Here is a 14,224-nt window from a genome sequence, read left to right on the forward strand (position 1 = left end):
GACCCATAGCTGACCCTGAGCAGGTTTTCAGAAGCAGTGCATTGCGCGGGGGACACTGGCCATCCTTCTCCCGTGGAAAAGCAGGTGGATTTGAACAGTGTGCCTTTGGGATTGGAGCAGTTCTTACTACTAGGCCACCAAAAGGTGTATGCACATTCACCTGTGCACGTGACCCTGGACAGTGGAAAGAGTGTAAGAAGGGGAACAAGAAGGAAGATGCAAAGTGACCCCCAAGGATTGGTATCCCCAGATGGGCGTGGTGGTCCTGTCCCCCCACAGTATCTGGCATGATGCCTAGGAAGAGGGTTTCTGGAAATGTTACCACATAGGTTAGTGTGTGTGTCCCCATCCTGCTTGCTTGGCGTCCCTTAGAAGAGAGGCGCACAGGGAAGACGTCCCTGTGAAGACAGAGCAGGATTGGAGTTATAGCACCAAGAAACACCAAGGGGTCACCAGGAGCTAGAGAGGCAGGACAGGGCCTCATCCCAACCTCACCCTCAGAGCCTCTGGGGGACCCTGTGAGGCCCACACCCTGATTCAGGCCCAGCTTTCCAAGCCATGAGCCATCGCTGTGGTTCTACCCCAGCCACCCAGGAGGCTGAGATACACATGCAAAGGAGAACAGGAACCAACAGAGACCCTGTCACCACTTGCCTGGGTGTGGAAGAGTCCCCTTCTCCCACCTGCCTTCCTCCCCCTCCCCCACAGCCCTCACATTCTTCAGCCTTCCCTCAAACCCTGCCCTCCTTACCCTCTTCCCAACTCGGACCCAGGGATCCTTTTTCTGCTTCGCCAAGTGGTCTTCCCCTCCTTTGCTCTCTAAGGCAGGCCTTTCAAGGCATCTTGGGCGCCTGTCTCTCCCTCTGTCTTGGCCTGTCCACCGGCTCCCTCATCCCCAACAATCATATTCATTCTTTTAGGTCCTGTACACCCCTGTTCAAGAGTCTCAGCCTTTTCACCCACGTGAACCCCAACATTCATGCCACGCCCATCAGCTCCCACACCCCCTCAGCTTCAGGGTCCCACCCTAGCAGTCATGGAGAGTGAGCCTATCTTGAAATGTCCCACACAGCTCCATCAAGTCAGAGGACCTGTGTCCGTGCTCCGAAACTCACTCAATGGTCAGTGCTGGAGATTGCTCCCTAGACTGGCGTCTGTGAGTCTTCAGCTCCCAAGTGTCTCTCAGGGAGGTTCACCGTGTCCTCTCAGGAGTCCCAGGATTGCCTGCCCTTCGAGACCACATGCCACCTGATGCTGGAACTTGCTTTACTTTCTCTGAGACCCTGAGTGTGGGGCAAATGCAAAGCCTGTATTTAGTCTGTGGCTTTAAATGGCCTAAATAGTCCTGTGGTTGGTCAGCTGAGGGAGCCCAGAAGCACCTCATGTCACGGGTAATGGACACATCCTCTTCCCCAGTACAGGGGCTCCTTTGAGGTGTGGCTGATTCTAGGGCCTGGGCATCTTGTAGTAGCAGAAGGTAAGGACACACCCAAGTAACTTAACTGAAGGATCAGGCCCCATCAGAAGAGCTCAAGAGAAAGTCAGGTACGAGAGCACCTGTGGCCTAAGCTGAGGAATCTACACCCCAACCTAATATAGAAATATGGAGCGCCATGTCCAAGGAGAACGCCAGTGTCCTCGAGTCCACATTGATCTAGATAAGGAACTGAATATGTGGGACAGAACAGACAAATCCCTCACCCAACAGACTCTAAGACAACATCCATGGATGCTCCACACTCAGGAAAGGGTGGTCTCACTCCCACCCCTAAAGTGAGAGCTGGGCCGTGTTCCCTTCCCGTGAATCCAGTGGAGAAAGGGCAGAATAACTTCACCATGAGAGACTCATCGGTCAGCGTCTTCAGGACAAGCCCTGATGATGGCATGGCACTTGGCTGCAAAGCAGTGAGGAGGGTTCAACCCTTGTGTGGTCGCTGCCTCTCCAGAGCCCCACCACCTCAGTGCAGACAGTGTGAGAATATGAGGGAACCGCGGGAACAGTTCCAGCTGAGAGGCACTCTGTTAAATACCTGCCCAGCTCGCCTCGAACAGCCAAGGGCATCAGAGATGAGGACAGTCTGAGAGTTGCCCCAGTGCAGAGGCATCTCAGAGACTTGAATACTAAATGTTCTGTGAGGTCCCTGAAACAGAAGGGGGATTAGGTGAAAAGAAGGGAATTGGAGTAAGAAGGAAGGTTGGCTAATGCTAATTCATCAGCTTAGTTTATTAGTTATGACAAGTGTGTTGTTGTTGTTGTTGTTGTTATGTGAAGTCAACAAGTAAGCCTACACTGTCAGATGTTAGAAATATGGGGAGCTGGCGATCTGGCATGCAAATAATTCTGTAATATCTCTAAAGTCTGAAACTATTGTAAAAGAATATGGTTTGTTTTGGTCAATGGAACACCTAAACAGCATTTAACTGCTCGTTAAAAGGCAGCTAAAATGACGCTAAACCAGCCTCTTTGTGAGGCGCTGCTTTCTGTGGTGGCCTACTAGGTTCCAAATGGTTTTTAGGGAAAAAAAATTTCTTTTTTCAAGATGTGACATTCCAGAACACCTCACCTCCACCCCTGTAATTAGGTCTCCAGGTCAGGGGTACGTGGCCCTGGAAGATAACCAAGGAAGAAATAGTGTTATGTGTCCAGAATTAAATTTTCTAATGTTCTAAGTATTGATTCTCGGAGAGACTTTGACGTGCCCAACACTTCTGCACAACAGTGCATCGCCGAGTCCATTGTGTCTTAATGCCGCTTTGACCATTGATCATTTCATCGCAATTCTGGGCTCGGCACTGGATGCTAACAGCAACTCTATTGAATATCTTTCTTCAGGTGTCAGCGTTTTCTACCTGGGAGAAAGAATTACACAAAATTGTGTTTGACCCTCGCTATCTCCTGCTGAACTCGGAGGAGAGGAAGCAGGTAATTCTGAAGTGGGAGAAGTGGTGGGCTGTGGATGTGGGCTGAAGCAACACTTCACTGCTGATGAGAACATGCTTTATATTTATTTCTGTAGCGGGATGGGATAGTAGATTCAGGATTCTGGTTTATGAATAGAACAATAACAGTAACAGGATCAGGGAAGGTTATCCAACTGACTGTTCTTAACTAGCTCTTAACATGATCCCACAGCCAACTATTTCATTCCAAGATGAAAATTCAGATAGTCTCCCATTTAAGATGTGTTCAAATTAGAACAAACTGTACTTATGATATTTTGGGATTTTGTTGTTTTCTGTGAGTTTTTAAATACATCTTATTGTTAGTAATATGTATTTGTGCATTAAAATGTACCTGTAAATTTAAATGTAATGTTCATAACTTTTAAAGAAAAAGAAAGATTATATTTCCTAAAGATATTGATAATAAAATAGAATGAAAAATAAAAAAATCAACAAAAATAGTAAGTCCTGCCTTACATCAGAACTGACATGCGATGGAGTTACTGGAACAGAACCTTGTCATAAGCTGTGATATCTGAGCACATTGCGAGAACATTAACCGTGTTCTGAGTGATCAGACAGAAAAGACAAAGGGCCTTACGAGACTAGAAATGGGAGAGTCGAGAGAACATTAGCACCCTAACTAGAGGGTGGGTGTTGAGAAAGCAGTTTCTTGCAGACAAGGAAGGGACCAGCGGTGACCTGCCTGATGCTGGTTTACGGACAGCCTTGTGGGTCTCCCTGGCCTGATTCACAGCACGGTCTCCCAGATGAAGGGATAGGCAGAGGGGCAAACTCTGTCATCTGGAAAGGGACCCAGGGCATCATGAGGGTGTAGCTGGTGTCTGCCCAGCTTGGGTCAGAGGCTTTATGGACCGCACACCGTGAAGAGCCTCTGGCAAGTTCTGGAAGATCCAGACTCAGTCGAGTCCGGTCCCAATCAGCCCCCATGTGTGAGTGCTGTCTCCTGTCTGCAGTCTGCTGCAGAAATGACTCTGGAGAGTGACAATGAGAATGAGAGTCCAGGGCTGCGTTAGAGAGGAGGGCCCCTTGGTCGGGTGCTTGAGGCTGTGGGAGGTACTGTCTGGTGAGAGCCAGCTCAGAGCTGATTCTCCCACGGTTTTCCCAACGCTGTAACTCCCACAGAACACTGCTGACCTTCCTCTCCGAGCAGCGGGTGGATTTGATTGGCAGTTCCGCCCCTTGTCACGGAGCCACAGAGAGTTCCCCTCATCAAGTACTTCCATAGTCTCAATTTGAGGAGCCCTGGTGGCGCAGAGATTCGGGACTTGACTGAAAGGTCGACACACACCCACCACAGGAGCAAGACAGGGCCCAGCGATCGACTTCTGTAAAGATCACTGCCTCCGGGCCGTTCTGTGTGATGGTCACTGCTTTGAAGTTCCTGCTAACATACGGTGGCACAAATGGTTTGCCCTTGGCTACTCCCCTAAGTGTTGGTGGTTCGAATCCACCCAGCAGCACCACAGAAGGACATCTTGGTGATCTCATTCTTTTAACTTTACAGCCAGGAACACTCGGAGGCAGGGTCACTCTGTATCATGTGGGGACACTGTGAGTCAGAATTGATTTGATGGCAGGAGTTTTAGTTTTGGGGTTTTAGGTGTCAATATAGGAACACTGAAGGGTCACCTTAAACATGGTCCCTGAGTCTGTGGAACTGCATCCCTGGGAATTATAAACTCATCACAAGAGGCCCAGTGGTAGGGCTCTGGGGGTGTACTGAAGTCACTGGACTTGGCCATGTTAAGGAAAAAGTATTTTCATTTCCCAGGAAATTGAAATCAGTTATTTGTGTTTCTAGTCGAGTTCATTTTCCAGAAAGAAGCATTTGAAAACATGTGAGACGTGTTAGCAATGACTCTAAATAACATCACCATAGAATCAGTTAGCTTGGCATGATCATTTGATGGTGTTGTTTTGTTTTGTTTTGCTTCCTGACATTGAGAAATACTGTACACAATAGTAATAGGTAGAATTTTCTCTTTCTTGAAATAGTAAAAAGCGAAGTGTTCGACCATGAGAACACACAGTAAGAGATCCACGTGCATGAGAGCTCTGTCCCCGCCCTGCTGAGAGCCTCTCTCGCCGACAGGACCTCACTGTGTGGGTCGTGATGAAGAGCTGCAGACTGACTCACGTCTAGTAACGAACAGCAAACGCATAGATTGGACTTGCTCTGGTGGTTTTGTGTCAGCAATATGGTTATCTACCCAGCTGTGACCTAGAGGACATTTAAGAAAACCTCGCCTCCAGCTACTAAAGAATGTTCCAGAGTGTGATGTGGTCGCTCATGAATTTCATTTGGTTGTGACAGTGACACCTGTGTCCCTGGAGATGAGACCGACCAGGATACAAAATGCTAAATGGACTCCTCTGAACTGGTCTCTCACACGGATGAAACATGAATGGCCTCTGGGACTTTGTTGGACATGGTGGTTCCTCGAAGGATGGGTCTAGTGAGACAGGATAAGCCGGCATTGGCAGAGATGTCGGACAAGCCCACATCGCCCGACAAGGCCCCTGCAGGTGGAGCGTAGGCTGTAGCATCCACTCCCCCGCACCACCAGCCCCAGACAGCCCTGTGTGGTCGTCAAAGATCTGCCAATCCGGCGTTAACGTGTTACACCATGGATGCGCCTCTGAGGAAGGAATAGGAGCCCTCTCCACTGGTAGCTGGTGCGTCCGTGTCACCATCCGGAGCACATCTGAGTTCACTGCCGCGTCTGGAAGAGAACCACACACAGCACCAACTGCCAGAGTCAGCCCAGCCTCATGACACGCCGTGTGTCTCCAAGCAGAGCTGTCAACAGCCGGCTTCTCAGGAGGCGATCGTCTGGACTCACCTGGTGTCTTGGTCCTTGAGCGCTCCTGTGACAGAGACACCGCAGATGGAACGACTTCAAAAGCCTTAATTCATCCTTTTAGGAGGCTAGAAGACCAAATTCAGGCCGCCAGCTCTAGGGAGGCCTCTGTCGCTTGTGGAAGAAAGCCCTTGTTTCCTTTAACATCTGCAGGCCCTGTACTTCCTGGAGCCCTCTGCCTGCCTTGGCCTTCCCTGGAGCTTCTTCCAGATCCGCTTGAGGCACTGCACTCCTGGGGATGATTTTGGGTGGTACTGAAACACCCCTCTCTTCTTTCTTTCTGCTTCTTTTATCTTGAGTGAGACAGATGTATGAATGACAACACCCTAGAGGAACCCCGCATATGTCTGCCTAGGGCTGTGATGGAATTAGGGGGTGTTGCCTTCCACCCTTAGTCCTCCTACAGTTCTTTGGCTTATCAGCCCAGGGGGAATCATTACATAGTTTTGTGTGACTGTATGTATTTTGGGGAAACAAAAACTAATTGCTAACTCAAGTCAATGCTGGAGGGACTCGAACCATCTAACCTTCAGGACAGCAACAGAGAGCATCAAGTGTTTGCACCACCTAGGGGTTCTTTGTAAGAGAAACCAAATATGAATCCAAGAAGAGCACTTGGAGTTTCATAGGTAGCATCACTGAAGTTGAACTGATAAAAGAAACAATATTTGGTGCCTGTCCATAAAACACAGCCTTGTTGATATGTTAAAGGAGGAGTTGTTTTTGTTAGTTGCCACCACGCTGACTTTGACTCACGGGCCCTGCACATAAAGGATGGAATTCAGTTCCACGCAGCACCGTTCTCACTGTTTGCGGAGCGTAAGCCCATTACTGTAGTCTCGATGCCAATCCATTTAATTGAGAATCTCCTGCTCTTTCACTGACCCACTACTTTCCAAGCATGAAATCCTTTTGTCAAAGTCAGACTCATCCTAATAAAATACCCAGAAGATGTGAGAGAAGGTCTCATTTTGCTTCCAGGCGCGCTCTGGCTGCGCTTGGCACCAGCCAGAGATCAGGGTCTAAGCATGGAATCGCCTGGGACCGACTATCACAGCGTATGCTGTGGGAAAAGCTAAGACTTTTGGTGCTAAAACGGCATCGGTGCCTCCCCCAGGGATCTGCAAACTTAGGGGCCACAGAATTCTAATGAGTCTGGTTTCATGAGAACAAATAGCATTCCATTTTACTCTATCAGAAAATGTCATAATGAGGGCATACCCAAAAGTATCTTTTTAAAGAGTCATGGAATGTCCTACTTTGGAGAGAGATAGTACTTATTTAAAAAAAAAAAAAAAGAAAGAAAAAGGAAAGCTTCCCCACTGCTATTACATTCAATTATAACTTCATAGACTGTGCAACAGAGCAAAAGGAAAGAAGAGAAAAAATAATTGAATGGACAGGTGGTTCTAGGCAGAAGCATCAATGGATATTTCTTTCAAGTTCTGACCCCACAGCAAGCAGAGTTTCAATCAAGATTTAAAATTAATAGAGCAAGACTCTGAGTAATGATGGTGCCACAGCTTTTATTTGGATAATAACCTTGCTCTCACCTCTTTTATGAGTTTAAATTATAAGACGACTTATGGGCTTGCTTTAGTATTTGCCTTGAAGGTGAAGAAAGCTCGTCACGGTCTTAAGTGTATATGCACACAATCTGAATGTATGCTATAGCCCTTAATATCCCAATTTGCTGTTGGGTCTTCAGAAGGTGAGAAGCATTTTGTATCTGTAACCTGGTAACAGTTTGCCATTACTGAAAAGGTGTTTGAAATAATATGACAGAGCCTAAAGAACGCCTCGTACACACTAGTGATTCAACTGATCTGCCTTCTGTATACCGTTTTCATCTACTTGGTGGATAACTTAGAGATGAGACGAGTCTCTAGTTCCCAGGCTACCTCCTAATTCTTCTGCAGTTGTTATTTTTTTGGGTTGATTCAGAATGTTCAGAATGAATACTTATCAACCTTATAGAATCAAAGGGGAAACTGGAACTGATCTGTTCATGTGTGTTTACATATCTCAGGATGTTCATCGTTATTGTAGTGTAGAGAGGCTTGGGGAATAAACAGCCCCTATGCTAGTTTGAGATTTTAAGTGATGTACTTCCTGGATTTTCCCAAACTGACAACAAAGAGGAGTGTTCTATGAACTGTTGAGAAGAGGTCTTTGCTGTACTGAATGCTGGTGTCCAAGAGCACATGTGCAAACTGGCAGCTTCAAACCACATACCTTTGCATTGACAACATGCAAAAAAAGCCAATATGACATGAGGGTGGCCGAGACTGACTTCTGCCCACTTCATAAAGTGAAACTGTCCCCATCAATAATATCCATCATAGCAAACAAATATCTAAGCAGCCAGACCTGCCACCCCCTTATCCTTACCAGTCGCTGGGTGTAATATGCACTGTAACTTGACGCACAGACTTGACTCACATTTTGGGGGTTTATTAGGGAAATCGGTTGAGGAGTAAGGAAAGAACTTCAGGTTTAATCTAACAGTGCCAAGCCAGATCCACAGAACGACACAATCCCTGAGTTAGTGAAAGCCCAGGTTCAGTTTAGCAGCACGATTGCAAGAAGCCTCGTTTCCTCAATCAGCCAGCGCTTCACCTCAGAGCAGTTATAAGTCAGCTGCTTCTCCAGTCAGTCACCCAGCAAGTGAAACCTCTAACTGTGGCATTTATCTCCAGGGTTCCTCTGGTTACTCTTTGCCACAGTCTCTTCATAGCAGTGCCACGGTCTCTTCCCTATCTCTCCTCCACCATCACCATATATATATATATATTTAATTTTTTTTTTACAGGGTGGAAAGCACTCTCTTATATAGGTCCCACAACTATTGATAATTTGCAAGCCCGTGAGTCCACAGTTAAAGCAGCTGGAGATCATTCCCCCCAGAGGGGGCTAACACAATAGTTTGAAAAGCCAACTTGAGGCTTCTGACACCCCATAGCACAATTCCTTACCACTAAGCCACCAGAACTCTCTGTATCTGATATAGAAATGAAGATTCTCAGCTGTGGATCTGACAAGAATGAACAGTCGTGGGTCCAGGGGGAAGTAAAACTAATTGCAGGCAGTTTGACTCCACTAGCTATTCAGCGGTCTCCTCCCATGTAATTTAAGGGCCCTGAAGACCCACCAAGGGTCAGTCAGATAGGAGTGGTTCCAACTCCATGACAAGGAGTTGAGACGTTTCAATTGAGTTGCTTTTGAGTCAGAAACCATTCAGAGCTGATGCTGGGTTGGATCCCCAACACTTGGAGTCACCCAGGAGATTGCCCACAATTCCCTGTTACAGTGGCTGGTGGATTAGGACCCCATGGGGACACAGCCTATGGGTCAACAGTGAGCCCAGAGCTCTGGTTAAAGAGACCTTGTGTGGATGTAAGGCTAGAATTCCCACCCTGTGAGCAGCACCCCGACTAAGTGCTGCTCGACCATCCCTAGGGTGTCCCAGGCAAGGTGCACCTGCCTTTGACCTTGAAACATGTCTGGGTGGGGAGATACACCGCCATGCTGACTGATTGGGCCCCATGGCCCCATAAACCACATCACAGTCAAAGGGCTAGAGATTGTAGCTTCAGCAGCTGTGAAGGCGAGAGCCTTATCTCTGAGTCTCCCTATCTCCAGGGCTGTTTGGAATGCTAAGATTTCATTTCTGATAGGCAGCTCTGTAATAGTGTTCTTTTATGTGTGCATTTTAAGATATTTGAGCAGTTTGTCAAGACAAGAATAAGAGAAGAATACAAGGAAAAGAAGAACAAATTGCTGCTAGCCAAAGAAGAATTCAGAAAGCTTCTAGAGGAATCTAAGGTGTCACCCAGGTATGGAGAATGAAACACAGCAGATGCTTTCTGGGTAAGGGATGTTTCCACTGAGCACAAGCGAAGTTTTCACCCAGTTTCTGCTAGATTGTGGAGCCCAACAGTGAAGACATCAGGATGTGATTTCTAAGGGTCAGTCAGAAAGAAACCTCTGTCTCCTTAAGTGTGCTTTCAGACTCCCCCTCCCCAGGTGCTATTTGTTAATCATATGCCCCATAACCTTTCCCCCTCATTTACAAAGTTTTCAAGATGTTAGCATCCCTGACTTTGTGATCTAAATAGCAAATCAAGGTAAGTCCTGGTGAGGAGGGTCCTGTTTCTGATTTGATGATCAAAAGGATGAGTAAAAATGGAAAACAAACCACAACTACATGAGCAAAAGAAACCCACCACCTGACCAGCGTGGCTCCTGGGGTTTCCACCTGGGCCCAGCAAGCACATTTAAACTGAGCATTCTGAGTCGACAAGCGTACCTAAACTAATAAGACGTAATTGCCGTGAAAAACAAACTAACAGGACAGTAAGTGATTGAAATTGGGAAAAGGCAAATACTTAAGTTTTTGTAAAGGTACTATTTTTTTTGTTTTAAATATAAAACTATAATTTTAGTAAGTATAAAAATAATTTCATTTCCTATAATTTTGTATTAGATTAGAAGTTGCAACCATATCTTTTAAATAGACATTAATTAGTACATTTTAATGAAGACACAAATGTCCATATTTTGATCATTAATCTTAGTTGGTCACTAATTGGTCACTTATGTTGGATACATGGTCCTTGTAAGACCTCAGCAACTAGTCAAAGAAAAAAATACTTTCCAAATGGGGAAAAATGGCAGGGTGATTTGGTGATAAGCTAATCTTGGTGGAACCTTCTCTACAGTGACCTTTTGCAGGTGAACTCCAAGATCCTGCGAGGGGCTGAAATAGCTGTGACTCGGGATGACAGGCCACAGAAGGCCATGTCCCCGTCTTCAGGGCCCGTATCTTTGAAGAGTGTCTAGAAGGCCGCCCTCTCCAGCCCTGAATTGAAAATGCTTCTGATGTGACCCACACAGTTGTTGCAAAATAGCCTCTGTTTGTTTATATCATGTCAGTCAGTGGTAGAAACGTGACAAAGTATTTGTTAGCTGTGTCTCCCTTGGCACAATTGCTAAATTGTGGAGGTGAAGGTGGAAGAGAGGACAGAGGTAGGAAAGGAAAGCGGAGGGAGGGAAGTTGAGAAAGGTGGAAGGCAGGGAGAAGGGAAGGTTAGAGAGGATAGAGGAAGGGAGGGAAGGATGGAGAGAAAGGAGGAGGGAAGAAGGGAGGAAGTGAGGGAGGGAAAGAGGAGAAAAGGGAGAGAAGGAGGGAGGAAAAGGAGGAAAGAAGAGGTTAAGCATCAGGTTGTACAGTCTGATGGGTGGAGGAGGTGAAGGAAATAGGAAAGATCTGGTGTGAAAAACAATGTTTCTAAATAAACCAGTATAAAATAAAATTTTAAAAAAGAAGGAAAGAGGGACAAGGAGGCGCCTAAGAGAAATTGAGGAATGGAGGGAGGAAGGGTGGGGAGAAGGAAGGGAGGGGAGGAGGAAGAAATGGAGGGCGGAGAGGTGAGGAGGGAGAGAAGAAGAGAGGAAGGAGGGGTGAAGGAAGGAGGGGCAGGTGAGAGGAGGAGGAGGAAGAAAGAGCAGGAGGAGGAGGGGGGGAGAAGGGAAGGGAAGCAGGAGGCGGAGGGAGGGGCAGAAAGGCTGCAGGAAGTGCTCAGAGAGCCCATGCTCAGGGTGGGTAGGACATCTCTGAGCTGTCCAGGATCAGGGATTGTAGATCCTCAGTTAGAGGCTGGGGACCAGTTTCCCCTTGATCCTGCATGTTTTCCAGAAGCTTTGTTAGTATAGGTGTTCACATGCATTTTTAAAAAATGAGTAAATTATAATAGTTTAAAAACACAAAGACATGGCCACAGTGAGATCCACAGTTCATTAGAGTAGGAATGGAGGGAATAACAAGGACCATTGAACAAAGACTTTCCACCTCATAAACTGTCCAAACCCCTGGGACCACTGCCTCCTTCAGGTCAGTCTCTGGGCTCCCTGGGAAGGGGCAGGAAGGTACCAGAACTTCAGTATCTGTCGCAGGAAGGCAGCCACTCTTCCTGGCTCCCAGTTCACTCTGAGAGAAAGGCAGGTGAGGGGTCTGGTGCTGGCAGAATCCCATCCGTCATAGCAGAGGAGTGTTCTCTCTGAGGGAGCCCTGAGCTCGGCCTGGCCAGGCTGGCCTCCGGAGAGATTTCTTAATGGCCCTCCCCAGTCAAACGCTGACTCCACACCTGCACCAGGGTCCAGACCTTCAGTAAAGGATCAGACAATAATGCTTCTGCCCAAGGCAGGGAGAGGAGGTAACTGCGCAGAATTGCAGTGATAGGGTAGTAAGATTCCACTGTGGTGAGGGCTGAGAGAGATCCAGCGCTCTGACGTCAGGCCCACCAGTCCAGATTGGGTGCATCAAATGCATATTGATTGAACATGTAGTCTTCATGAGGAAATACGGGAAAGGTGTGCCAGGCAGAGGGAAGGGTGTGTGCAAAGGCCAATGAGAGACTGGAAAGAGCAGAAGGGTGAAGGCGGCCTGCTGAGCTGGGCCAGGGATTGGCTGGGGTGGTGGCTGGGAGTGAGCCCAAGGCCATCTTAGAATTCAATCATATTTCAAGACGGGGAGCTCTACAGGTTGAGTCAGGGTGCTAGAGGGCCCTAGAAGAGGGGACAGGTGCGGACAGAGGTGTCCATCACCCAGAGCTGCTCCTTTCAACCCCAGAGCTGCCCAAGTGTCCCCAGCTTTCCCCACACCCATCAGTCTGTGGGTGGAAGGATCTTGTGTGTGTCATCCAGGGCTGGCCTGCAGTGTTCAGTGATACCAGGACTCCCGCTGGGCCCCCTGTCTTAGGAGTATCTTTCTCTTTCAGGACGACTTTCAAAGAATTTGCTGAGAAGTATGGCCGTGATCAGAGGTTTCGACTTGTTCAAAAAAGGAAAGACCAGGAGCACTTTTTCAACCAGTTCATACAAATCCTTAAGAAACGGGACAAGGAAAACAGACTAAGACTGCGGAAGATGAGATGAGTTTGACAAATGCAGTTAGACATGTGGGTTAGCACTGAGAGCGCCAGGACAGAGGGGAGGCCACGCGGGAGGGGAGGCTCCTGGTTTGAACGTCGCCCCCAGGGCCCAAGCACTGCCTCCTGGCCCTTCCAGCTGGGCATCCTGTGGGCACCATGGCTTGATTCTCAGAGGATTATGTTTCATATTGAAGCTCTCTCTTTTGTACACCGTTCAGAGTTTGATGCGTTTCTAATTGCCATGATACGTCAGTCCCTTAATAGTTTTAATTATGCAAATTACTTGTAATATATACAAATTCTAAATCCACAGCAGGTTTGTAATTAAGCAGAAACCCACATCATCTATTACAGTCTCAAGGCATTTTTTCATCCTGTTATTTGATGCCTGCACCTTCTCAAAGCCTTTGTGAATCACTTCTGTCCTTCAGGAGTTCAGTGGTGGTGAGGAGTTCTTTGCCCAAGTGTCCCTGGGCCGTGATCTCGTTTCCTGAGTAGTTGTAGTGGGGTGTTCGTTGTCAACCATAGTGACGACCGTGGACATCTCAACACAGGGGCTTATTATGTACATGTTTCAAAAGGCGGTTGCCTCATCCATTGGGGGACAGTCCAGGTCTGGAAAAGGGACTCCCCACTGTTTGTTGGAGGTCCTTCTTCAAAAAGGATTATTTTGTGCAAAATCATCATATTGCTATTTGAGTTATTTTTATTGTATGCCCAGAGTTTGCATGAGATTTTTCTCATCCTCTTTGTATTAAAGAAGATTTAAATTTTTTTTAAATTAATAAATATTTTAAACCAATGTGTTTTGTGGCTAAGATCCTCAGTTGAGCACTAAGCATGAGAATTGTGTTTAAGATCGTTATTTGTAGGAATTCTGCAGATAAAAGCTGATGAAGTATGTGGTGAACATATACAAGGCAGTATGTTTATAGAGGAGCAATGAAAATGAGGGGAACCCTTATTGAGATGGATTGATACAACAGCCAAAGTAATGACTGAGCAAGTGGTCATTCAGATGGTACAGGACTGGCAAGACTGGGCATTCTTTCATTCTGTTGTTCATAAGTGGACAACAGAATCTATTGGCAATTACCGATAGTCTTGGCATTCAAGAAATGAGAAATATTACCACAACCAGATGAGCAATATTTGATTGATACTGATTTCATTCTTTGAGTTACTGAACATCCACTTACTATTTAAGATTGGTAGTCTCTATGCAGGTGCTATGTTCTGAATCTATTCACAGGGCTTCACTTAGAAAAGCAGAGAGTCGTTCAAAGCCAGGAAAACTCGTAATGAGATGGGCTGACACAGCAGCTGCAGCACTTTCTGGAGCGTGGTGTGGACTGTGAGGTGGCGCAGAAGATAGCGGAGTTTCAGTGTGTTACTCGTATTGCGATGAGTCATTGGCAGCTTGAGGGCACCTAACAACTTTCAGATCTTTGTCAACTAATAATA

At 46.8% G+C, this 14,224-nt stretch overlaps 1 protein-coding gene across 1 annotated transcript in view; it reads left to right on the forward strand.

Annotated features, from left to right (window-relative positions):
- The window catches only part of TCERG1L (transcription elongation regulator 1-like), a 186,219-nt gene extending 173,455 nt beyond the window's left edge, over positions 1-12,764 (forward strand). The window contains exons 15-17 of the mRNA XM_006880123.1: positions 2,834-2,923; positions 9,546-9,664; positions 12,608-12,764. Coding sequence (XP_006880185.1) covers positions 2,834-2,923; positions 9,546-9,664; positions 12,608-12,764 — 366 coding nt within the window. The remainder of the gene's footprint in view (positions 1-2,833; positions 2,924-9,545; positions 9,665-12,607) is intronic.
- Positions 12,765-14,224: the final 1,460 nt, after the last annotated feature.

Source organism: Elephantulus edwardii, unplaced genomic scaffold, assembly GCF_000299155.1.
Source record: "Elephantulus edwardii isolate Elephantulus edwardi_28Jun2011 unplaced genomic scaffold, EleEdw1.0 scaffold00006, whole genome shotgun sequence".
Taxonomy (NCBI): domain Eukaryota; kingdom Metazoa; phylum Chordata; class Mammalia; order Macroscelidea; family Macroscelididae; genus Elephantulus; species Elephantulus edwardii.